At 36.1% G+C, this 27921-nt stretch overlaps 1 protein-coding gene across 2 annotated transcripts in view; it reads left to right on the top strand.

Annotated features, from left to right (window-relative positions):
• Positions 1-2052: 2052 nt before the first annotated feature.
• Positions 2053-27921, top strand: part of LOC148951731 (syntaxin-12-like) — a 37529-nt gene continuing 11660 nt past the window's right edge. The window contains exons 1-5 of one of the 2 annotated variants that reach the window (XM_089088682.1): positions 2053-2270; positions 14268-14433; positions 16702-16830; positions 18630-18771; positions 25163-25245. In XM_089088682.1, the coding sequence (XP_088944808.1) occupies positions 2053-2270; positions 14268-14433; positions 16702-16830; positions 18630-18771; positions 25163-25245 (738 nt within the window). Of the gene's footprint in view, positions 2275-14267; positions 14434-16701; positions 16831-18629; positions 18772-25162; positions 25246-27921 lie in introns of both variants that reach the window. The other variant, XM_089088683.1, reaches the window with a different exon arrangement.

Here is a 27921-nt window from a genome sequence, read left to right as displayed (position 1 = left end):
TCTTCTCCAGATTAGTTTCGTCAGCCCAAAGAATGAAGATTATTCTTTTCAATATTATTTTTTATAAGATTTCAATAAAAACTTATATGCCCCCAGGGCATAACTTATAACCCTTGGCCTGAAGACTGTGGGGGGAGTGTCCTGCTCAAAGGTGCATTTTCCTGAACTTTAAACTGCGTGGAATAAAATGGCTATCTACAAATTTTGATTGGATATGTTTGGGGAAATGGTGGACGTGGAAGGGGTGTTAGTTGCCTTCCAATCACTTTCGACTATTAAAAGGGAACTGGTCATTTCAATTTCCAATCGTATGAGCCCTTTTTGAAGTCTCTACGACGATGTGTTCTATTAAAACCTTATATGCCCCCAGGGCATAACGTACAACCCTTGCCCAGAGGGCTGTCAGAGAGTGTCCTCCTCAAAAACATAATTTCTATCTGGAAATCCACAACACTGGACAAAATGGCCATCCAAAAATTTTGATCGGATGTGTTTGGGAAAAAAGTGGGCGAGAGAGCGGGGCTAGTTGTCCTCAAATCACTTTTGACTATTAAAAAGGGCACTAAAGCTTTGAATTTCCAATCGAATGAGCCGTTTTTCAAGTTTCTACGACAAAGATTTCAATAAAAACTTATATGCTCCCAGGGAATAACTTATAGCCCTGGCCCTGAAGACTGTGGGGGGAGTATTCTGCTCAAAGGTATAATTTCCTGAGCTTTAACTGCGTGGAACAAAATAACTATCTCAAAATTTTGATTGGATGTGTTCTGGGAAATGGTTCAATTTCTAATCGAATGAGCCCTTTTTGAAGTTTCTAATCGAATGAGTCCTTTTTCAAGTTTCTATGACAACGCGTTCTATAAAAACTGTATATGCTTCCAAGGCATAACTTACAACCCTTGTCCTAAGGGCTGTGAGGGGTTTCTCATCCTCAAAGACAAAATTAACAAAGCTTAACACTACGTTTAACAAAATGGCTATCTCAAAATTTTATTGGATGTTTTTTGGGAAACGGTGGGGGTGTGAGGGGGGGTTAGTTGCCCTCCTATCACTTTTGACTATTAAACAGGGCACTAGCCCTTTGAATTTCCAATTGAATGAGCCTTTTTGGAAGTTTCTACGACAACGCCTTCTATAAAAACCTTACATGTCCCCAGGGCATAACTTATAATCCTTGCCCCGAGAGTTGAGGGGGAGTTTCCTCCTCAAAAACATATTTTCTATCTGGAAATCAACTACGATGAACAAAATGGCTATCTCAAAATTTTGATTCGATGTGTTTGGGGAATGATGGGCCTGGGGGGGGGTTAGTTGCCCTCCAATCACTTTTGATTGTTAAAAAGGGCACTATCCCTTTGAATTTCCAATCGAATGAGCCGTTTTCAAAGTTTCTACGACAACTCCTGTGATACGAAGTGCCCGGGTATGGAGAAGAAAAAAGAAAAAAAAAATAAATAATATATTGTGCCCACATCGTTCTTTACTTAGGCAGCGCTATCGCGCTGCCTATGATGACGTTACTAACTTTAATGCTGGTGCATTATGCGGACACCACGAAAGAAGTAAAGTTTGGTCAATGCTAATGAAATAAAATAGGATGAATATATAATAATTTAGAAACAGATTTGGGCTATATATTTGCACATTAGAGGGGGGTGGGGTGAAGCATAGCATATATTAAATACGTAACCTAAACGAGATGCATTCCCCCCTAAACTAAAAAAAAATCGTTTAAATAATTTAATTCATTGAGAAACCACGGTTTTGCAATCATTTATATATAGCTGTATCTTGCAAATAGCCAGTTTGACGGATTTTGTGACTGGTTTCCTTGATACAGTAAATAGCGGTGTCCGCATAATACACCTGTATCCTAATTTTTAACGTTTCTGTTCTAGCAAAATTTATTTTTTCACATTAAATGTATTTTTTTATGTATGCTATTTTGATCTTGGGAGAACATCTATTCAAAGTATATATTTTAGGCGAAACATAAAATATTGACATTTTTGCGATGTAAACTTTGATTTTTTTTTGAAGAAATCGAAGACAATGGCGCTAAATCAAGCAGATTTTAAAAACTACGGAGCTGTGGACAATGCCTCTGGAATATCTTCCAATGTTAGTCAGAAATATCGAAGGTGCAGTCTTCATGTTGCTGAGAGTATCCATAATATTCAAAAAGAATGTTTAGTTATTATGAACCTGTCTAAACAACTCAGTTCCTTAACTGATAGCCAAACTGTGGATCCAGCAGAGTTTTCTAAACTGTAGGTATTGACTGTTTTTTTTTTTTTATAATCTATATTGATATTAGTACACAGTTAGTTAAAGTTCTATGAAATCATATTATTGAGTTAGGAGTAAAGTGAATACACCATTTGATGCCTTTTTTTAGCCGTTGTATAGATAAAAAACGAATGTCTCTTGGACATTAATTTCAGCCCCCCCCCCTATATAGGATCTACCTACAATCCCCCGGCATGGACAGCTATAGGGGGGGGGGCGTTAAGTCATTTCCAATGTAAAGTCGGAGTATCGTTGTAATAAGCATAAAAAAAGGTATTAAGTTCTACGAAATCATATTATTGAGTTAGGAATAAAGTGAATACACCATTTGATGCCTTTTTTGGTCAATATCTACAAAATCATATTATTGAGTTAGGACAAAAGTGAATACACCATATAATAAGCATTTCTGTCGGAAATGAGGGTCAATATATATCAAATCATATTGTTGAGTTTCAAATAAAGTGAATAGCCTACACCATTTGATGCCTTTTTCATGCTGATTACAAATATAATAAGCATTTCTATCGGAAATGAATTCCAGCCCCCCCCCTATATAGGCTATACCGAACCTAACCTAGCCTAACCCTGAATTGGCATATATAGGGCCGCGGGGGGGGGGGGTGTTTAATTAATTTCTGATAGAAATTCTTATTATATTTGTAATCAGCATAAAAAAGGCATCAAATGGTGTATTCACTTTAGTCCTAACTCAATAGGCCTAATATGATTTGGTATATATTGACCAAAATGAGTTTCAGCCCCCCTCTATATAGGCCAATTCAGGGTTAGGTTAGGTATAGGCCTAGCCTATATAGGGGGGGGGGCTGAAATTCATTTCCGATAGAAATACTTATTATATTTGTAATCAGCATAAAAAAGGCATCAAACTGTGTATTCACTTTAGTCCTAACTCAATAATATGATTTTGTAGATATTGACCCCTTTTTTTTATGCTGATTACGAATATAGGCTAATAACATTTTCTTTCGGTAATTAATTTAATCCCCCCCCCCCTCGAAATATGCTAGCAATAAACTAAAACTTATTGTACCGTATTAGGGGGGGGGGCTGAAATTACTTTCCAAAATTAAATCGTATTTAATTTTGTATAAGCATAAAAAAGGCATCGAATGGTGTATTCACTTTATTCCTAACTCAAAAATATGATTTCATAGAACTTAACCAAAAAGGCATCAAGTAGTGTATTCACTTTAGTCCTTACTCAATAATATGATTTTGTAGAACTTTACCCACAGTTAAGCTTCATCAAAAGCAAACACTCCAAAATTCTGAATCTTCTGTCATTCCTAGAAGCAGATCACTTTACTTTAACCCCCTCCCTAATGAAAATATATAAGCTCTAGTCTAAACTATATACATTTCATGCATTTCAGAACCATGTGTCATAACCATGCTTCATCACTCTACTTAGCTTCCAACATACTAATCTTGATTTGCAGACTTATCTTCCTAGGCCTATTCTTTCGAAATTTTTTCAACTATGAAGTAAAATGTCACCCTGGGCCTTGCCTGTCCTGCTTTTTAATATATTCACTACATCCACCATCTTTACTAATAGTGCTATCTAGGTAGGCTAAGTGAAGCTATCCACTTGATTTATCTTCTCACTAACCAGCATTACCTCTTCACCATAATTTCTTCCTAGTCTAAGTGACATAGTTTTCTTAACATTAATTTTCAAACCTATTCTTGCACCCAGAACTTACAAATCCAGTAAAATTCTCCATAAGTTAATTTTGGCTATCTTGGAAAAGGGTTAGCATATGTTAGGAAAATGAAATCTTCAGGGATGGTTCTACAGGCTAAAGTATGAGTAAATTTTTGGCAGTTCATATTATTGACTTACAAATAAAGTAAACATACTACTCAATGCCTTAAAAAGTCAACATACTATATTTGCACATTAAGGGGGGTGGGGTAAAGTTTATTTCTGATGCAAATGATAGGTAAGTTTAAACCTTACCCACCCCCCCCCCCCCTTAATGTAGAAATATATACCCTGAATTGGTATATATAGGGGTGGAGGTAAAATTCATTTTGTTATTATATTTGTAAAGAGCATAAAAAAAGGCATCAAGTAGTATATTCACTTTATTTGTAAGTCAATAGTATGAACTGCCAAAAATTTACCAAAGCATGTCCCAGGAAGGTATTTTGAAGTACCTACCTCCACTCCTTCTCTCTCTAGAAGGTCTTGAAATTTGCCACAATTTTGACAAAACAACATTTTACCTTAATTTTCAGTTTTCAGTTTCTTTGTCTCTGGCTTTAGTTCTGAAAATGCAATTCCTGTTATTTGAGTAGTCACATAGAATAGAATTTTAATCTTTAAAATCTTATAAATTGGGATTGAGCAAAGTCATGAAGCTGAAAACAATTTTGTTGTACTTCATTTAAGCAGAAGATCTATTTTGCAAGGTTTCACTTTTATAACACACAAATTTTTAAAGGTCATCAAAGGTCAGGACCCTCTAGAGGGAGGAGTAGAGGTAGGTACTTCAAAATACCTTCCCAGGACATACTTTAGCCTGTAGATCCATCCCTGAAAGTTTCATTTTTCTAACCTAACCCCTTTCCAAGATAGCCACAAGTAGCTAAAGTAAAAAAATTTACCCACAAATCCTTCATGAAAAACTCACAAAATTTTATTCATTTTGTTAACACTTTCATCTAGGATGCTTAAATTGTCAGCATAATCTAAGTTCTAGAGGAGATGCACATCCCTATTTGATTCTGTGTTCTCCTATTGCCTTTGCATTGCTCCTTAGGGCAGAGTCCATTAAAATTATCCATATAAATAAGGATAGAATACAGCCCTACTTAACTCCTGATTCAATATGAAACCAGCTACTACCCTCATTTCCCTTAACCACAGTAATGTCATAGAAATATACTGCTTTCCCATCTTCCTAATAATATATTACTTATGGCAAGGGCTATATTTGGGACCCTTAAAGAGGGTAGAATGTATTGCCAGAGTAGCAACTAATATATATAGAAAGAATTATTGTTTATTATAGTATTTCCTACAAAGAGCTATAGCTCTAGGATTTTACCTTGTGCTATAGTACAGAAGTCAGATATTGACAAAAAAGAAATATTGTCTACCATTTCATTTGCTATTCATCTCTCCTTCCAGATGTGATAATTGCTTGGCTATTGTGTCAATATCATCCTAGCCCCCCACCCTCAATCATGCCTGTATATAGACCCAGGTTACAAGGCAATGATCACTAAAAATATGGCTCTCACATGTGAAATTTCTACAACACTCTTATGCATAGCCTCTAGAATAAAACTTGTAGGGTTCAGTCATATTGTTATTTAGGAGTTTTTCTTGATCCATTTCTGTCTTTCTGTAATTTCATTGATAAGTTAAGGGTTAAACTTGCTCAAATTATTGGGTCAATTTACTGTTTGAGAAATATTTTTCCATTTTCCATATTAAAAATAATTAATCCCTCTTTAATTTCTTCAAATTTGAATTACTGCCCAATTGTCTATCTTAATACCTTCTGGATGCATTTAAAACAATTACAGGTACTACAAAATAGGGCAGTAAGAATACTTGGAAATTTTTTACATTGACCATCAAAACTTGAAAATTCACCTGAAACAAAAACGATGTTCTTTTTCCGAAATTTGTTGGATTACAGGACATACAAGATGTAAATATTTCCTTATGGCATTTTCAAATTCAAAATCCTAATAACTATTTCTACAATAAATCTCTGTTGATTTTGCCCACTTGTTTGGCTTGTTGGTGGTTGGGATTGTACTGAATTCCTTTTTTAGGATGTGAAAGATCAAGGTTTTCACTTAGGTATCTAATGCCATACATTGCAAATAAATATAAGCTGAATGATATCAGATTGATCCATCACCAAAATCTCAGCTGAATTTAAAGAAACACATATTAAAATTGTTTTTTAATGTTTGTTTATTTACCTTTGATGATGGAATATTAAAACTTACGATATATTTCTTTATTTGTTTTGTTAATTGTCCCCACAATGGAATAACCTCCCACACCCCTCCTCCCCAGCACATCTCTTTTCCCTTCCTTTCTGTTTTTCCTTGTTTCTTAGGTTTTTGTTCTTGTTGTTTTTTGTTGTTTTTTTGTTAATCAAGTTAATGTTTGCTATTATTACTTTTATTGTTACGAGATGTTTTGTTTTGTCTATGTCCTATTATTTACATACCCAGACTTACAAGCTCTGTTCTCTGTTGAGGGTTAATGTTTTTTGTATTTTTAAGTATATTAAATAAACAAATACAAACAAGTATAAGTACTTTGCATCAAGTCTAATTGAGATCCAACTACCTCTTCTATTAGGTCTTCCATGGAGATCAATTTAGGAACCCCCTTCCCTTTCTCCTGCAGAAGTCACAACAGATAACTACTACTACTACTACTAACAACTCACTGTAGCACCAAGCTGTCTGCAACCAAAATGGTTTTGCATACTCTTCCTTCACCTCAATCTATTCAAAACTTTACTTTTTACCCTCTCCCATAGTTCTACCTGCCTTTAATTTTTATGGAAAGACTTACTGGTTTTTACCGTCATACACACTGTTAAATGCTTTCTCTTTTGTTGTTTTATCTTCAGAATTTGTAATTTTAGTAAAAAATGACTAGATTCAAGAATAAATTTTTTTGCAGTCCTCTTCCCCCTACCAAATAACTTTCTGAACAAGCTAATCTAGTAAACTTTCCATAACTTGTCTTTTTCTGTATTGGAGAGTATCATTGGTGTAGCTGCTACTCTGATTTGTTGGAATGAATTTCACTAGCCTGGCTAGTAATTAGCTATTGATAAGCTGGAAAACTATTGCTTGGACATTTAAGTCACTCCTGACAAACTTTGATTGGTTGGATCCAGCAACTGCTTTTGGCTACCTTCCAACCCAGTCTCCTGACAGGTGCCATGTCTGTCTTGAATCCATAAAAGGTACAGCTGCTAAACCAGGTGTAACTTTACATCAAGTCTCATTGAGACATGACATCTCTTTTATTTGATGTTTATTAATACAATATAGGAACCCCCTTCCACTTGCAGATGTCTGATAAGATAACTACTGCCAAGGCTGTACCAAGGTTTTTTTTTGGAGGGGGGGGGGGTTACTCAAAGATTTTTAGGGGGGTTACACAAAAAAAAAACTCCGAAAACATATAAAAAATTTGTTTTTATCCATTTTTGTTACATTTTTGGGGGTCAGAAAAACATTTCGGGAGGGGGGGGGTTTACACCCCCCTAGCCCCCTTCCCCCCTGGGTACAGCCTTGACTACTACTGCTACTAACAAATCACTGCAGCACCAAGCCACCTTAGGTGAACAGCTGTGCTCTTCCTCCACCCCAGTCTAGTCAAAGCAGCTCGTTTTACCCCCCCCCCCCCAATTTAGTTTAAACTACATGCTTTTGCTTTGGCCTTAGATGAATGGCTAAAAGACACAATCTTTGGCAATATCTCATCCTTGATTTGCAAAACGTGGCCTGGCCATCTTAACCTTTCTTTCATTGTTTTTTTGTTAATCAAGTTAATGTTTGCTATTATTACTTTTATTGTTACGAGATGTTTTGTTTTGTTTTTGTCCTATTATTTACATACCCAGACTTACAAGCTCTGTTCTCTGTTGAGGGTTAATGTTTTTTGTATTTTTAAGTATATTAAATAAACAAATACAAACAAGTATAAGTACTTTGCATCAAGTCTAATTGAGATCCAACTACCTCTTCTATTAGGTCTTCCATGGAGATCAATTTAGGAACCCCCTTCCCTTTCTCCTGCAGAAGTCACAACAGATAACTACTACTACTACTAACAACTCACTGTAGCACCAAGCTGTCTGCAACCAAAATGGTTTTGCATACTCTTCCTTCACCTCAATCTATTCAAAACTTTACTCTTTACCCTCTCCCATAGTTCTACCTGCCTTTAATTTTTATGGAAAGACTTACTGGTTTTTACCATCATACACACTGTTAAATGCTTTCTCTTTTGTTGTTTTATCTTCAGAATTTGTAATTTTAGTAAAAAATGACTAGATTCAAGAATTAATATTTTTGCAGTCCTCTTCCCCCTACCAAATAACTTTCTGAACAAGCTAATGTAGTAAACTTTCCATAACTTGTCTTTTTCTGTATTGGAGAGTATCATTGGTGTAGCTGCTACTCTGATTTGTTGGAATGAATTTCACTAGCCTGGCTAGTAATTAGCTATTGATAAGCTGGAAAACTATTACTTGGACATTTAAGTCACTCCTGACAAACTTTGATTGGTTGGATCCAGCAACTGCTTTTGGCTACCTTCCAACCCAGTCTCCTGACAGGTGCCATGTCTGTCTTGAATCTATAAAAGGTACAGCTGCTAAACCAGGTGTAACTTTACATCAAGTCTCATTGAGACATGACATCTCTTTTATTTGATGTTTATTAATACAATATAGGAACCCCCTTCCACTTGCAGATGTCTGATAAGATAAATACTGCCAAGGCTGTACCAAGGTTTTTTTTGGAGGGGGGGGGGGGTTACTCAAAGATTTTTTTGGGGGGTTACACAAAAAAAACTCCAAAAACGTATAAAAAAATTTTTTTTATCCATTTTTGTTACATTTTTTGGGGTCAGAAAAACATTTCGGGAGGGGGGGGGTTAAACCCCCCTAACCTCCTCCCCTCTGGGTACAGCCTTGACTACTACTGCTACTAACAAATCACTGCAGCACCAAGCCACCTTAGGTGAACAGCTGTGCTCTTCCTCCACCCCAGTCTAGTCAAAGCAGCTCGTTTACCCCCCCCCCCCCCATTTAGTTTAAACAACATGCTTTTGCTTTGGCCTTAGATGAATGGCTAAAAGACACAATCTTTGGCAATCTCTCATCCTTGATTTGCAAAACGTGGCCTGGCCATCTTAACCTTTCTTTCATTGTAGCCTTGGAAAGTGAGTTAAAACTACACTTTTTTTGTACAGCTTACTGTTTGATATATGATCAGTCAAACGTGTACTTAAAAATGTCCTCAGACAATTCCTTTTGAAAGTATTCAACAAATCTTCCCTTAGCCTTTTGAAGTGTACAGTTTCATAGTTATGCTTGACCACTGTCTCGACCGTGGCTTCTAATGTTCTAACCTTAGTTTGTAGCCTTTTTTCGTATTCTTCTAAGCTTTTTTCAACTGTGGAAAAACACCACACACATTGGCTATTCTACTTTTTACAACTTCACAGCATCCACCATCTTTGCTAGTAATACTGACCAGTTAAGTGAAACTTTTCACATTATTAATTTTCTCATTACTTTAGATCACCTTTCTATTCTCATTTAGGTATTCCTAGTGTAAGCACCTGAAAAGTAAAATTGTACTCGTGCTTACTTTACGTCCTGGCTAACTGGTTGGCGTGCTGGTTTGCGAATTCTATGTCCAAAGGGTACAGGTTCGAACCCTGGTGCAGCCAGTTATTCAGTTTGGGACGGGGCCAGTGTTGTTACTCTGTAAGCTCAGCCAGAGTCAATCCAGCTCTAAATGGGTACCTGGAGAAATCTGGGAAGATAAGCAGGAAGGATGTGCGCAAGCACAGGATGGATGGCCCCCAAATTGCATTTCCCTGATTAGGGGCCACGAAACGGAGATATGCACCGCCGGTTTTGGACCTTAAGGGTATAGTGCCGTCATACTTATTTTTACTTACTTACTTTGCACCAAATTTGATTAGGATCCAATTTTCTGTATTGTAGATCTGCTTATGACAAGCACTTAGGCATATCTTTCCTGTGCTCTTCTTTGAGGTTAGATTAGGCGAGATTCCCATAAGACGCAGTTGAAATATCAACTCCTTAGTTTAGTTGAGTGGAAATGATGCCTTCTGGAAGATGTCATGATGACACTCAAAGAAGGCCCTGTCTCTTCTACTCTCTCTTAGACCTGTTGGACCAGGTAGGGATCCTCAATGGGCACAACTAGAACACTAGCTCTGCTTCAGAGTAAGTTTAAACAATATCTGACACTCAGCCTGATAGATGTTGTGATGGCAATTCGCCTTCCCTATAAGAGTCAAACTAGTTTTGATCAGCCAAAAGATGCAACTAGGATTTTTAATATTACTTCCACCCAGTTTTGCCTAGGTCTGACTGTTCCCTTTTATAGATGTGTTTATGGCAATGATTTATCCAACCCTCTCTCTTTTTTTCTTGTCGAAATAGGTCAGATCAGGTCTTGACCCAAAAAGGGATAGGACAGTATTTTTACATTCCAAAGTTTGGTGGAGATCTTACCACCTTATCAGGATACTTAGGTAAGTATCCTGATAAAATGAATTTGAATACCCCCCCCCCCCCCTCAAAAAATGTTGGTTTGCATCTTGACAACTAAATGATCCTGCCTCAGGTAGGATCTTAGATTTTACTTCCCAGCAAATTTAGTTGAGATATCAAAACCTCTTGTGCTAAATTTTCAAATTGCAAGACTCCAGAAAACAAACTCGCCTTCCAAATCCCTCTGCTCTTTTGTCAGTCACCTTTTGGGCGGCAGCTGTATATGCATTCAACATTTCTAGAGATTCTATTAAAATTTAAAGTCCTATAGATCTAAATTAGGGGTTTCCAGATTGACTGCTTCAGAATAATTTTTTTTGGATGTAGTAAAGATTCAAAAACTTATGTTTTGTGGAACAAATTTTGTGTTTTTTTTGCAGCCTGATTTTTTTTTGGATTTGTTAATAAGACCTGACTACAAGTTTTATTCAACATTTCAAAATATATTTTTTTAAATATCATAGATCTGAATTAGTGATTTCCAGATTGACTGCTTACGAATTATGTTTTGGGGGTATTGAATAGATTCAATAAACCTAGGTTTTTTTGATAAAGTTTTTTTTTGCTACCTGATTTTTCGGTATTTGGTAACAAGGCCTGACTATGAGCTTCATTAAGGTCTAGCTCTCAGAGTATTTGCTCCACCAACATCCCACTCCTCAGGGCTTCAATCTTTACTCCCTCCCATGAAGTTTCCACTTCTTTTAAGTCTTTTTTATTGTCTCCTCTCACCTCATTCAATGAAGTTTTGCATTTCGTTTTTTAAAAGCACGGTTTCTGTCATCATGTGATCTTTTATCCATCAAATATGACCTAGTTTTAATTTTTTGATTGGATGGACCCCTACGTTCTGGATCAAGGCTCAGGTCTCACAGACCTATTACCTCCGTGCACCAAAAAAAACTAATTATTGGCTGGTGGTATGAATTCCATATGTGCCACATATCCACTCTCCTGCCGGATAATTTGCGAGCTGTTGGACTCTTCCTTGTCCTCTTGGTTAACATTCAATATATAAGGGCTATTCAGAAACTAGGGATAGTTTCCTTCTGAGGCCGCTAGACACGCGGCGATCACGTATGTTTTGGTATGCATGTGCTCGTCGCTTCAGTCGGCATCCAGCCGTGAGAACAAGAACATCTCCGCACTGCCCATTTTCCCAATATTACAATTTAAAAAGTGCGCTGCAATTTCAAATCCTGCCAGTTGTGAAGTGTGGTCCGTAATACGGTTTTTGTTAGAGAAAAACCGACAGAAATTCATCGGCAACTGTGCGAAGTGTATGGCAACGACGTAATGAATGAAAGTTCAGTGCGAAAATGGTGTATCCGGTTTAAAAATAGCCAAACCAACGAGAGGAGTGGACGCCCGAGTATTGTGACAGACAATCTTCTCGCCAAAGTTGATGGAGGATTAGCAGGACTCATTCAAATGGGAGATTTTCCCACATCCACCCTACAGTCCCGACTTAGCACCGAGTGATTTTTGCTTGTTCTTGAAGATGAAGAACTGGCTAGCGACACAGCGTTTTGATGACGACGACAAATTCCGGGCGTGCGTCACTGAGTGGCTGAGATCGCAGGCGGTGGATTTCTATGATGAAGGAATTTCGAAGCCTGTCCATCACTACGATAAGTGCCTTAATTTGTTTGGTGACTATGTAGAAAAGTAGCATTTTAGTCACTCTTTCAGATGTATATAATAAAATATTTTTCCTGTACCTAGTTTTTGTTTTATAACAAAACGTTCCCTACTTTCTGAACAGCCCTCGTATTGAAAATCTTCAACTGGTACAGTGAGTTGCTTCCCAAAATTCCCAATTTCTGTTATGGCTTCAGTCAACATTCTTATCTCTGACCTTCTTGACCATATTAAATGTTTAGTGAGCATGAGTTAAACTTCGGAAGTGTTTCGTTTGTTTTATTCTTCTGATGTTCCTCCTGTTCATCACCTCTTTCCAACAGCTTTGAGAAATGGGAAAGAAATTTTCTAGGCCATATTCTATTAGTAGGCTAATGTTATAGTTTTAGTTGTCTCATTTGTCATCTAATTACCTTTGATCCCAGAGTCTCCTAGGACCCTTATCAGAGTGATTTGGTTTCTTTTGGATGCTAGACCTAAATGTGGCCTAATCATCTTGATCTTTATTTCTATGTAACTCTAGACAGTGAGTTGGAAATATTTTTTTCACAGGTCATTTTTTTTATAGACATAACAAGTAGCTGAACCCATCCAATTAAATACCCAGCATATCATTCTGAAATTCTTGAAGCACCTGCACCTCAGAGCCACGCCTGCCCATCGTCATTACCATGGCTTCTAGTCTTTTTTTTTTAAGTCTTAAAACTTATCTTCAACTTCTCTCCAGCTACTTTCAGCTACATAAAAGCAGCCAGCACCTCTGCTATTTTTTTCACATTTTCATTAGATTAACAATAATGCTTCATAGGAACGTGAAGTTACTATGCTGCAAAAGTGCAAATAGAATTGTCTGGTAAGAAAAGTTTTTGTGGCTTCATTTGGAAAATTTTATGAGGACAATATTGATATAAAACTCTTTTTCTTGGAGGATATCCCAAATTATGAGGGGGGGGGGGGGAGACTCGTATTGACAAATGACATTTGTTTTACTCGAAACTAAGTTTGAACAGCTTCTTTGGACAAAAAGGGGCAAATAAATAAAAATTGTATATATACTGAACATAAAATTGGTAAATTTTTATTTTTGCCACTACTTAACAAAGAAGCCATACCTCCCTTAGCCATGATATAAGAAAGTTTGGTTGATTTGGAGTTGAAATATGAAATTTGGAGTTTGGTTGATTTGGTTGATCGGCGTGGGGCCTTTAGGGTGTACTAGCCACAGCATGCTCCAAAAACAGTAATTTTGATACAGAGAAATTCTTTAAGCTTCTTAGGACAAAAGTAGGATAATGATTAATAGGCTAGGTTTTAGTTGTTAAATTAATAGCCTTGCTAGAACTCAACAAAAAAGCCATACCTCACTTAGATATGATCTCAGAAAGGTTATCTTAATTCAGGGTTGAAATAAAATGGCATACGGACCTTGGGGTATACTAACCAGAGCATGCTTCAAAAAATAAATTTTGATACAAAAAAAGTTTATTTTTTATTGCGACTTTACTGTTGCTGAAGCATTAGTAGGAAAATTCAAAATAATATTGTCAAATCCCTGAAGAAAAACATATAAAACCCCTGGCCAATGATCTGTTTTGGTGATCCATTTCAAGTATAGCTAGTATATTAGTTTCATAAAAAACTGTTTCTGAAAAGTATTTATTTATTAAAACCAAATGCGATAAACTTTACAAAACGTGCCGCACTAAACGTTACAAAATTAAAAACAACAATTCAAAAAAACAATGAAATATACTTAATAACAACACATGTCACAAGAACAACTAATTTATATAAAAAAAAAAAATCAAAACAGATCACAATAAAACCTAGTTTGGAATTCTGTAGAAGCTGGTCAACTTTGAAAGACTGTACTGTGGTAGCCGCAATTGCTTCTAGTTACTAGTGCAACACTCAGAGCTGCTAGAGTCGTAAGAAGCAAAGCAAAAATAAGAGTTTTTAATCCCCTATCATTAAATATGATATATTTTGGTAATATTTTAGGAAATCTGCCATGGCTTCTGTTAAGCATCTAATATCAGACACAACCGTAGATGTGAATGGACTTATGAAGTTGATGTCCTCACTATCCCCAACACAGAAGATACATGTTAAACGTTTAAAAAGTGATTTTGAAGCTGCTGTTCAGTCATATGGAAATCTTCAAAAGGTAAAATTTGCAAAACTTGAAAAAATGTTGCTAAGTGTGGGCCATAGGTCATTGTTGCCACTGAAAAAAATCACTAAGCAAATGGTCCAACAATCACCACAGTTAAAGGAGAATTTATTGAATCAGAACTGTGCTAATTTAATGTCTTTTTTTAATTTTTCTGTCAAAATGATCTAAATATTCCAAGTTTTGCAGGCTTTATGATAGAAAAAAACTTATCCTTTGGGAATGATTTTCGATTGCATAAAACTACATGTAAATACAAGGAACAAAATCTACAACTAGGCAGGAAAAATTAGTTTGTCCAGATGAAATTGACAGACTAAATTCAGGCTGGTGAACCTGGTTCATTAGTATCACTTGCCTATGTTTTGAATTGCTATTCTTTAAAGAAAAAAAAAAAAAAAAAATTATTTTTTGGGATAGGTAGACATAATTTTTCTTGCTTTTCTCTGCAAGTTCTTTTAAGTTTTCTAATGGGACTCCCTTTTTAGATGGAATTAAAGCATGAATTTTTATTGATATGCCAATTTCGACAATAGTTTACAATTGAGCCCTTAACCATCTCTCTCTGATTTTCCAGTCGCCTGCTAGCCCTGGCATAAGGGGAAAAAACAAATAAAAGAAACTTATCATTTCATTTTGGTCTTACCCAAGCCGAAATGTGATTCTCTTCAGTTTGAGATAAAGAACTGAAAACTATAATCCATGAATAATTTCTTAGACCACACTGCTTTTCCTTAAAATATCTCTTAAACTTTACAATCCATGAGTTTTTGAACGTCGAAATATCAATTATATACTTTTCCATCCATCAGTGTTTTTGAGGATTTTCAACTTCTTTTAGAAATTCTTCCAATAATGTTTTTTCATTTTTACTTTTACTTTCAAGTTGAAAATGGATATAAGTTATCACTCCTGAATCAGTGTGAAATGGCAATTCTTTTATATTTGAAAATTTATTTAAAAGATGTTTTGAATGTTATGTTGTAATGGGGTGAGCTTTGCTCTTTCTTAGGTGTGTGCTACCCTGCGCACCATAATATGCATTATCTTCTGTCAGAGGAGTTGTCGAAACTTATACCTGCAGAGCTAAGCTGACAAGATGCACTCATCGTAGTACTACTCGTCAGGACTGCCTACATCAGGGAATTTCCCGCCAGAAGTACCTAAAAGTTTTTTTTTTGTTTGGCGTACTGTCGGCATGACTTCCTAGCAGAGGCTTTCCCCAAAGCAATGTCTCTTAGTCGCTTTAGGTGAAACTGTACAACTAACGCTACGAGCTTGGAAAAAATGTGTGATGACATAGCCTACAGAGAGCTGCAAGTTTCATGTTATGGCTGCAAACAAAACGCTGTTAGCATAAATTACACGCAACATGAGCTGTAGAATTGAACCTTGAGGGACGCCAGAATCAATTTCTGAGAGTGAACAAAAAAGGTGAATAAACAGAGATTACTACCAGACAAATCATAGCTTAACCAAGAAAACGCACTCACTCTTATCTGCATGTATATAGTGTTAAAGGATTAAACATACTCGTAAATAAGCGTTTCACATAAAAATCAATCTGAAAATCATGGAAAAGTCTTTAGAATTGATAGAAGTAACAAATGGAGAATGCATACACTTTTAAAATTCATCAGTCTTGAAAAGTTTTCACTTATCAAATACGCTGTTTTAACATGGCACCTTTAACAATAACACATTTTAATTCTCGTTTTTTTTGCATTTTTTTTTTTTTTTTTTTTTGTGTACTGTGTGTCATTCATCAAAAAAGAGTGTTGGCATCTGAGCTGCACTAAGTGTAGCAAAGAACAGTGAAAGCCTATGCAGAATCTTATCTATTTGCGAAGTAGTTTTCTACTTGTAGCTTTTCTATCAATCATCGCTCTTCTTTGCTGCGTGAAGCTGTGCTTGTCCTTCTGTTTTATGTAGCTATGGATGTAGACTGAATACAGAAGCAAATAGGAAAAAAATAGAGATTGACGTAATAAATGGCTAGACATAACAAATGACGTAAAACAAAACGTAATCAATGGCTAATGAAAACCTTGAAAATACAGCCATGAAGAATTCGGATATGAATTTTTCCTATTTTCCTTATTGATCTTTTTAAAGACAGATAAATATGGATTTCCCCAGCACCCGTGGTAATTCTCCAGCTAAAACTCGAAATAATGCAATTAATGGGATTTTTTGTTACTATTAGTTTTTATTTTTTCTTCCTTATATTTCTCACTTCGTTTTACTATTTTTATGTTACAGTTTCTAATATCAAAAACATCCAGACCTAAAAGGAGGAACCCATTTGATGAATTTGATGAAAGAAGAATCTCATCCGATCGTCAAGTTCTTTTGGAAGAAGAACAACTGCAACGGCAAAAGCAAGTAGAGGTATTTATCTAATGCGTCGACATTTCTGGTCAACTTTAGAACTGGGTAGAAGTGTTTTCTTTAGACGTTAGAGGTATCTGTGTTTTCACATATGCATATTAGACCTGTTTTTGACCTGAGAAGCCTCTGGGCAGAGAACCTTTTTGGGCCAGAGAGCCCTAAATTGAAATTTTACAGTCAGTCCAACAAAATCACCAGAGCATTTAATTAAGTTCGGTCAGGGTAATAGCTGCACAATATTATAAAACAAAACGATTGGAGTGTACCGTATACAAGTTCTTATCGTCTCCAAGTTTCATCCAAGCTTAGAAATTAGAAGCAAAGCAGGCGTTTTGAAAGGGTTGCATAAAACGGGAAAGGTTATTCATCTGAAAGTTGGCCTATATTTCTTTTCGTATTACTATCTTTTGAAACTAAATGCTAGAACATTACGCTATATGTCAATATATTAAGTTGAACCTAGATACTAAAATTGATAAATACAAAGATGATTTGGTACACTTATGCAACTTGCAAAGTAACTATGAACTATGCCACCTAGAAAATATAAAAATCTAGCGTAAAAAATCAAAATCTTTGCTATTTAAAAGAAATCTAATTTGCTCGCATTGACCATTGACCTGATTTTCAACAGTTAAAAGGTGTACGATTTCTTAACTATTATTTTAGAATTTTAAAATATTTCTCATTGGTAGGATTTCCTGGTGATCACTGAGCTTAGTAAACAGGTCAATTCTTGTGACTTGAGCCTGTCCCCCCCCCTCACCGCCTGCCTTCCTGCCACCTCCTTCCAAGTTGTTTCCAGAAATCTTCATGTAGAACTAATGTTCGTTGAGAGTCAAGAAAGCTCATTCTATTGCAAAGTCTGAGCTCCAGTGCTTTTTTAAGGAACGATTTTGCAAAATTGGCATTTTATTTAGCACAATGGACCTATGGGGTGACATAATAAACGCGACCCCAATTTTGCAAGTAGGCAAAAGAAACTATTTCGATGATAAGCTTATTTGGCTGATGCCAGCCCTCCTCCCTGTCTCAGGCCCGTTTTTTAAGTAAAAAAAACTGGCATGTAACGATTTTTTGAGTTCACAGTCGTTGGAGAATTATCAGTATAAGCTTGATTCTTGGGTCTGCGCTCCCATCAAGACTCACAAGCACCGTTTTCTTTTCAAAAATCAGATTTAAGGGTTTATATCCTAAACAACCAGATTATGGAACTTGCATCTCAAATTATAAACAAGTCAATTTAATATCTAATGGTTCCATAACCTCTCCAATACCCACTCCCATCTCCCACTTAGCACTTTTTGAAATTGGTTTACCAACACGACGAAATAAGGAAAAAAAATTACATTCGAAGTTGTGTAGCCTGTAAAACTTGAAAATTCATTTTTTTTTTATTTGAACCAGCCTCGTGTGCTCTAAAACCTTTTTGGAAAAACTAGTTTCATTGCCCATATAGGTGTCTCCATTCCTGTTTTTGCTTCAAGTGCAGGCCAACGTAGAAATAATTGCTAATAGGCAGGGAATAGTGCAAGAACTTCAAAGGAATCTAGTATATGAGATGTCAACAGTTGTTAGTTCTGTCCATGCTAGGTTTTTGGTATGGAAAACCAGTTTTCCAGTAATAGCATATCGTATCTGAGAAACTATAGCAGATAAAAAAAAATTCCGATTGCACTGTCGGACTCGCCGTGTCAAGATTAAAGGATTCCTTAGCTCGTATCCTGCTGAAACAAACCTCATATGCTGCAGAACTTAAAATGCTAGTTTCGTTTCCTGTATTCTTGTTTTGATTTCAGGTTTTGCGTCAAGTCCAGGCTGACGTGGAAGTACTGGCTAATAGACAGGAAATAGTACAGGAACTTGAAAGGAATGTAGTTGACATCAATGAGATAATGAAGCAGCTTGCGAATATGGTGAATGAACAAGGCGAATCAATCAGTATGTATTTGCTTTTTCATATAATCATCTAATGCTAATTCATTTGCCTTGCACAAATTTCCTGACGAGAATAGGCTGTGTATTAAAGGCTTGACCTGGCTGGTACTGTGAGACTGTTTGGGGACTTTAATCTGTCATAAGCTCCTTCCTCCCTCTCTGTCCCTGGAAGGGAAACCTTGCTTGCGTGACCTCGTCTGGTGTTGATATGGACCCTTTAAAGTTTGCCCAACCAGAGCCGGAACTATGGCTATCTTGCCTATATCGGAAGTCATGGCAGTGACACTGATCAAGTATGGCTCTGAAGCATTGACTGTTTGATAGACTGAAGATTTATTATATATTTTGTCAGGGGAACTGTTTAAGTATAGTTACAGGTACTAATTTGACTGCCTGTTTATCTAATATTAATTAAAAAAAAACTTTCCGAAAAATAAGTTTTTCAAAGAAAAGTAAAGGCAATTTAAAAATTCATCTCGGGACATAAAAATACCTTTTAAATTTCAAACTAAAAACGAACAGAAATTACAATTAAAGAATAAATTAAACCCAAAACGAACGCAAATTAAATAAACAATCATAGCAAAAAACATACAACAAGTAATAATATAAATGAATAAATAGATCTTAAAGCGAGTAATGCTTAGATTGAACATGAAAATCAAGCTTAAAACGAAAACAAATATTTTGCTATTAAAGTATAAATGAAACTTAAAACGAGCAGAAATTAAATAACAATCAATGCGAACAAACATACAATACATATTAATGTAAATGAATAAATAATCTTAAAACGAGTGAAACTTAAACTGAATATGCAAATCAAGTTTGAATTGAATAAAAATAACTACAAACAAGAATTTGGGTATCGTCTCACTGCAGAAGCCTAAAACCTACTGCGTCATTTGCGCTTTACTGAAAACAATTCTTTGAAATATTTTCACTTTTGTAACTTTAAGAAATCAAGAATGAATTAAGATTTTAGGGAATAAGTATCAACATATGTATATTAAACTGACAATACACATTTTTTTTCAGTAAATTCATTTGAATTTTTTTGAGTAAAGTACAAATTATATTCTGGCTTTTAGAAAGCATAGGGGTTTTGAACCCTACTCATATTAATTTATGCTCGTTTCGAGTTTGATTCTAATATTTTTTTTTATTTTTTGTTCGTTTTGGGTTTCATTTAGTTATTGATACTGATTTGGGGTAGTTGTATGCTTGGTAGATTATATGATAGTCCGGACGCCAGGTGTTGAAAATGACAACAATACCACGACGGGGCTGCTGCGAGAATTAGCCTACCCTCCACCCCCTAAATTGACCATTCGGATTCAAAAATACAAATGACACTTGCTTGCGAGTGGTGGAACACTCCGAAACTTGACATTTTATTATATTTTGGTGTTTTCATGCAAGAAAATGCATGTTCCACAAAGTTTGAGGTGCAGTTTTCCGCTCAAATAGAAATGCCTAGAAGCCATAGAATGTTTTCATAACAAACGATTACACGATTAGTTACAAAAAATGGCAGAGTTAAAAAAAATGGCAAGACTATATGAGCCTGGAACAGTCTTGGAAAGTATAAACAAAATCAAATTGAATATTAGGTACATAATGATATTAATTGTTGACAGATCCATCAGTTCAAAAATTTTTTCATTGTAATTTTTATTTTCATTTTCAATGCTGTAAGAACTGGGAAATAATAAATTTGTAATATACGAGTAATTCGTTTTCAGTGAAGGACCAATGACGCAGAAGGCTTTAGGTTTTTACAGTTAAAGAAGGGGGCAGTGTCCAAATTTTGCTTGTAGTGAAACTATATTTGTTTTGACCAATCTTGAAAAGAACTAATAAATTAACCTGAATATTTGATGCATAATGATATTAATTGCTAAAAGCTCATCAGTCCAAAATTTTACTGTAATTTTAATATTTATTTTCAATATTAAGTACAAAAGAAAACATTTGTAATATAATTCGTTTTCAGTAAAGCGCCAATGACGCAGTAGGTTTTAGGCTTTTGCAGTGAGACGATACCCAAACTCTTGTTTGTAGTTATTTTTATTCGATTCAAACTTGATTTGCATATTCAATTTAAGTTTCTCTCGTTTTAAGATTTATTTATTCATTTACATTAATATATATTGTATGTTTGTTTGCATTGATTGTTATTTAATTTCTGTTCGTTTTAAGTTTCATTCATACTTTAATAGCAAAATATTTGCTATATACCAGAAATTACTATTAAAGAATAAATGATTATTCTTTAATAGTAATTTCTGGTCGATTTGGTTTTGACTTATGACAGGTATTTTTATTTGCCGATTATAAGTTTATAATGGCCTTAATTTTTCATTGAAAAATTTATTTTTCAGAAAGTTTTTTTTTAATTAATTTTTGTTAGTTTTCGGTTTCAAAAAATTTCAAACCTAACCTAACCTTAACCTAACCTAACCTAAGGACAGCGATTGACAACAATGAATGGATTGAAAAAAATAACTCCAATAAGGGGGTTTAGACCATTTCACTTGCTGACGCAAAGGGATCACGACGGTTTGGAATTGACCTTAATAGGAATTTGTGTGCCAAAGCAATTTTGCATCTATCTCAGAGTATGTATTTTAACCTTGTAATTCGATAGTTATAATAGATTTCCTATGTGTTCTTCCCATACAAAACCCCTTCCCATAAGTTATAACCTTCCCTTAATAAGTTATGCCCCAGGGCATTACTTACAACGCCTACCCCTGGGCCCTGGTGGGCTGTGTCGACACCGGAGTTTTTTGTTGTCAGAACTTTGAACTATTTTAACAAAATGTCTCTCAAAATCTTTAGCTGATACATTTAGGGCGTGGAGGAGGAGAGGGTCTAGTTGCCCTCCAATCTCTTTTGACTATTAAAAAGTTAAAAAGAGCATTCAATTTCCAATCAAACAAGGCCTCTCTGAAGTTTATCCGAGCTTCCCTTCCATAAAAAATGATAAGAAAAAATCGGAGCATTCTTAAATTACAACCCTTGTCCTGAGGGCTGTAGGGGAGTTGTAATCCTCAAAGACCTAATTTCCAGAACTTAAAACTACGTTTAATAAAATGGCTGTCTTAAAATTTTGATTTGGATGTGTTTGGGGAAAAGGTGGACGTGAGAGGGAGGCCCTCAAATCACTTTCGACTATTACAAAGGGCACTAGCCCTCGGAATTTCCAATCGAATGAGTCTTTTGAAGTTTCTACGACACCGCCTTCTATAAAAAACCTTGTATGCCCCCAGGGTATAACTTAAAACCCTTGCCCTGAGGGTTGTGGGGGATTGTCGTCCTCAAAAATGTATTTTCTATCTGGAAATCAACTACGCTGAACAAAATGGCTATCTCAAAATTTTGATTGGATGTGTTTAGGAAAATGACGAGCTTGGGGGGGAGGGGGGCTAGCTACACTCCAATCACATTCGACTGTTAAAAAGGGCACGAGTCCTTTAATTTTTAATCGATTGAGCCTGTTTTGAATTTTTTACGACAAAGCCTTCTATAAAAACCTGATATTCCTCAAGGGCGTAACTTATAATCCGTTCCTTTAGGATTTCGGAGGACTGTCCTCCTCAAAAACATGTTTCTTAGGTGGCAATCAACTATGCTGAACAAAATGGCTATCTAAAAATTTTGATTGGACGTGTTTCGGGGAATGATGGGGGGGGGGGGGGGGGGGGATAGGTGCCCTCCAATCATTTTCGACTATTAAAAATGGCACTAGAACACGATTTCCGATCGAATGATCCCCCTTTGAAGTTTCTACGACGACCCCTTCCACATGAAGTGCCTCTGGGAAAAAAAAATAATAATAATAAATAATAAAACATTGGAGCCGTATGGCCTTTACTATAGGCAACGCTACAGCGTTGCCTCTGATTAAGGTGTATAAAAATGTTGTTCAATCCCATTTTCTAGGGCTCTAATAAAAGAGAGGTTAATGTAGCTGCCGTGTTTTCGAATGAAGAATGAAAAAAAAAATCTGTTTTTGTTCGCCATCCGTTGGGGGCTAAACAAACACCGGATTGCCCCCGTATAGGGTGATAAAAGATCATAAGAAATACCTTAAATTAAATTGAATATTCGAGGAAAGGTATAAATAATAAAGCTTTGAATATATTAAGATGGGATTGGTGCTTGCGCAGCTGGGTTGGCTTCTTGTGGCTTGGTGTAAAAATAAGTTATTGGTAGTAGTAGTACTAGTATTTGACGAATTGGATTGTTTTTTAACACCATTGCAATAATTCCTTTTAAAAACTGTTGAAAAATGTGATAACCGTTTAAAAAGACTGTTGCTTTAAGTTATCTGTCCTAACAGTAAGTTAACTAACGCTCCATCTATTGCTTTGTTTGAAGTTTTTGTGGGTTTGCGGTTCTAATGTATAAACAGAAAAACTATTAAAGGTAGAAAGTTGAAACTTTATAGCTACAATCTTAAAACCATTATAAAGTGTATTGGCTACTTTCATCTCGAATATTATCACTGAAAAAGAAAATTTAGAGGGGTCTGCCAAGTATGATGTCATACTTATGTGTGGTTTACTGCCTAAGGAGATTTGATTTAATTTAAATTAAGTTGTAAATGTTTGTTGGTTTGTGAGTGTGACCCCCCAGCATGAATATGGCATGTCGTTGCTGTCTCTGTAGTATTATTATTATTTTTTGTTTATTTTTATTTCTTATTTTCTTTTCTCTGTTTTTTCTTTCTTATTATAGCGAATTTAACGTTAAATGTATGTGTTTTTTCCCCCATTCACTCCACGTCAACCATTTGGTTTTGGGTGAATCATATTAATTTTTGTATGCAAATTTTTGTTAAAGTTAATTAAATATATCAATATATACTTCTTTTTAATGCTTTAAGATTTAGGATAAAGGTCCTCCAGGACCATTGCTGCTGCACTGGTGCAGTCGACGTTACAGAGGCTGGATCTTTTTTACAAGGCCAAGTAGCAAGCCTGCCGCCCAACCTTGCTGCACCAGATATTGATCCCCGGGGCCCGTATTGTCAAGCAGAGCATCAATCTACTCTACTACCACAGAGTTTTATCGCTTAAGCTTCATTTCGTTTTTTTGGGAGGGGGGAGATCCTCTAGTGGTAACGATGCCATTATCTGGCCCTTAAAGGCGCAGGATTGATATTTCGAGAGATCACGCGGTGAATATGTGTCGTAATCAAAGTCTGCTTTATTTTCCGGAGCCGTGTGTGCTATCCCTCTAGCTATTATTCTTTATTTACCACCCTTATGCTGTTTAATATGTACCGCTTCTTAAATGAGCATAACCAGGAGATCGTAACGGAGGTGGGGTGGGGGGGGGGGTAAGTACTACAATTGGTTCTTTTTTTTATTATGATTTGAGTGGGAACATTTATAATTTCCTTCTATTGATGCATGTTATAGATATCTTCCTGTTTTCCAGGGAATATGGCAGTATCAACCCCCCTCCAAACCAATAGTTTTTCCTTGGCAGTGCCCATGGCTGCTTATTTACTGCACAATTAAAAGTACATGATTAATATTCATTTATATTAGATAAGAATAGTTGCATTGATTAATGGTAATTTGGGGGTGGGGTGCAAAATGTATATTTGAACATCCAAGGGAGTGAGTAATTTTGTCACTTTTTCAATTTGCTGACCCGAAAGACCAAAAAAAACATCTTCAATGAAAACAATCCCCAAAAAACATATCTTGTTGAAGTGATCCCTAAAATACATTTGGGAAGATAAGTTTGAAGGAATTGAAGCCATAACCACTTTGAGTGGCCTTATGGTTTTAACCTTTTCATTGCCTGTCCTTCATTTTTCTATCTATATATATACATATATATATATATATATATATATATATATATATATATATATATATATATATATATATATATATATATATATATATATATATATATATATATATATATATATATATGCAATTATATAAAAATAATTCGTAAAGATACAATCTATCTCCATCAGCATTATGGTGTAACCAAGGACTTCTCCTCTCAAATCACAAAAGATATATTAAGTATTTATTTCTTTATTCAGCTATTAAATGGTAAGGACGTCAGTAGTGCTCTGCCTGGCACCCCAGTCTAAAGGAAATGTTGTTCGAGCGGTGTAAGAGTAGACCGAAGTAGATCGGGCTCTTTTTTTTTTAAGTTTCACATTATTTGACCAATGAAGCTTCTGTATTAGCGGCATTGAATTTTGGACCACGGATGAAAACAAAGTATCTGACTGTTCATCCTCGTTCTAGATATCAATCTCTTTGATTATATCGACGTCTTCTCAATCAGATTTCCTCGATGTCTTCCAATAATTTTTTGATTTGTGCTTATTGTCGCTCTTTTCTTTTTATAGATGCTATAGAAAATAATGTCGAATCAACAGTAGTCAATATTTCTAGTGGGACTGAGGAATTGCATAAGGCAAGCTCATATCAGGTAAAATTCTAAATCTTTTTTTTTATATCGTTCAAAAAAAAACTATTTTACCGTTTCAGTGGGCCATAGAATATTGCTTTTTTTTCGTTTTAAAACATACTAAGATGGTACTATTTCTCCCAATAGACGATTTTAAGCTCCTAATTAAACATAACTGAAGCATTAAAACTTTCAAAACAAGTAAGTATTTATAAATTAATATTCCGAAGTCATCTACCAAAGTTAAAGAAGTTATTGGTTAATGGGTGGACTCACAAATTTGTCAGCCCTTAGGTCACAAAGATCACAAAAATCACAAAAAGGTCACAAAAATCCATTGGTTACCCCCAAAAATAGTCACTAGGCTATTAGTATCCCCTCGGATGCGGTATTTTTTGGTAGGGCTTGGCTATCTCATTTTCCCCTATGCAGAAAACCCTTCCTTAGTAGTGACATCTTAACACTACAAAAGAAAGTTTTGCCGCTCTCCTCTCTTTTGAGAGAGAATCACCTTTCCCTCGCCAGTCGTAAGTGGAAAGTGATGCCTGATCCGTTTAACCAGTCCTAGCAAGAGAATATCTTTCTCCCATCTTGGATTGCTCCTCAAGGGATCTTTTTTTTTTGCCACAATCGGAGCTTCATAACTCCAGAGGGATTGACCCCCTTCTCCCCCTGAGGGCGTGGTTTTGGAATCAATTACCGGCCTTAATTCTTTCAGTCTTGGCAGTGTGTTTCGCAAAATACCCTGCCCCGTGGTCAGATACCGAGCAGGATGGCCAGTGACTGGACGGTTACTGAAACTAGTAGTATTATGCCCTTAAAAGTGCCTAATATTCTTAGGGGTGCCACGAAAAAGGTGTCACCACTACCCACAAAGGAGCCATAGCTAAAAAGCAAATGGTGAGGAATTCACTACCAGTGACATAAATGGGGATCCGGCGTCTTCCCTGGAGAAAATTCAATCCTGACAATTCCCCCGCGTAAAATTCTTCCCATAGCGAAAATTGGGCAGCCAAAAGTAAATTAAGGCAAAAAAAAAAAAAAAAAAAAAAATGTGAGAAAAGAAGGGATTACGGAAAATCTACCTATATTCCAGAACATATGTACAATATACGGTGTAAAATCAAACAGTCTGTGGCAACGATCTGTAAGTAAGGAGCGACTCGGACCAATAGTAACCAAACTCTAAAAAGAGGAAATTTTGAAAACAATTAATACACCAAAAGAGTTTTTTTTTTATCTTGATTCCAAAAATATAAAGTTCATTAAGTTTAATGTTACACATCAAAGGCCACGAGCCTGCGGTAGTTAAGAATGCTTCTCTAATAAACAATTCTGCGATAAACATTTCTTCTCTACCTACGTTCATTTTATTTCTCTTGCCGAATAGACCTTGTTTTGTATATGAGGTGGAAATATGTAAATACCCTGTCAGCGGTTCTCAGAGTTTTGTTGGGTAGTATTTTGACTTTTTTCGCGCCAAAACTGTTAGAAATTGGGGCTCTGTTTTTGCGTAATGTCTTTTGTTACTTAAAATGGGGACTAGATCTTTAAATTGTCGTTCAATTTGGCCTTTTTTCAGTAATATAATGTTGTCGAATTGATACGACCCCCCCCCCCCCGGGAAAAAAACCGCAAGTGTGACCATCCTTTTCTTGATAAATCTAGATAGATCATATTTTGTAGATAGTGGCTTTAGGGGGCTCTCAAACGAGTGGTGATTCTTTCTCACTTGACAGTTTTTCCAAAACTTCATTTTAAACTTCTAGTTACTATGGGCTTTGGATTGCTCTTTACTAGGTTGCCGCCACAGCTCTTGCTCTGTAACACAACAAAGCTATATTATGTTGTAATTTGTAATTAAAGTATATGTATCCAGTTTAACGAGGCCATCGTTAGCAATGATGTTTATAATGTAGCCCCTCCGAAGAAATGTTTGCCCACCCCTGGTCGGTCTCGAAATTTCCATCCCATGCCATGTAGAGTTGAGGGTTTACCCAAGGGAAAAATGATGCACGAGAGGAGGACTGGCCGTCCTCCCGATATCGATGTACTCCCGAGAGGAGGACATCCTCCCGAAAGGACGAGGATGCACGAGAGGAGGACTGGTATGTTTCTCGAACCCCACTTTCTATGTGAACTGGCTGGAGAAAAAAGGAATAATCATTGTTTGCTTCTTTATATCGCTCTTTACTAAACCAACGCTCCTGAGTTGATATGTGTTTAAGTGAGGAACCCCTTGCTATGGGCAAGTGTAAATCTACCGATAGGAGGATAGCTGGCACTACTATCCAAGTAACAATAGCTGTAGACTATAGGCTGACACCTGTTGCTTAAAACTGTCAGAAAAATGATCCTGTTAGGATTGCTCCTAGCAATCGGTACCACGCTTTGGTGTAGCTTAAAACTATCTTTGACTATCACTCTAGGAACTTGGGTTGGAGTAGGGGTGAACGCACGTTGGTATAACCCACCTAGAATGACACCCGGAGGTGAAAACCTTTTAACCCCGATATAGCAGCTCTTTGATATTCCCCATTCCGAGGAATACCAAAGCTAAATTTTGGAGTTCGATACTCCTGAATTACAACAAACTAGTCCTAGGATATTTACCACCCTGATCAGAAAGTAGCGGGGAAAATCGCGCAGTTATACAGAAAAAAGGGCTCACTACGCTGTCTTCTAATAACAAACTGA

This window comes from Artemia sp. Qi Xiang Cuo, chromosome 5 (assembly GCF_049724085.1).
Source record: "Artemia sp. Qi Xiang Cuo chromosome 5, ASM4972408v1, whole genome shotgun sequence".
NCBI classification, from domain to species: domain Eukaryota; kingdom Metazoa; phylum Arthropoda; class Branchiopoda; order Anostraca; family Artemiidae; genus Artemia; species Artemia sp. Qi Xiang Cuo.
The sequence above is the reverse complement of the archived record's forward strand: the minus strand, read 5'-3'. Positions and strand labels throughout refer to the sequence as shown.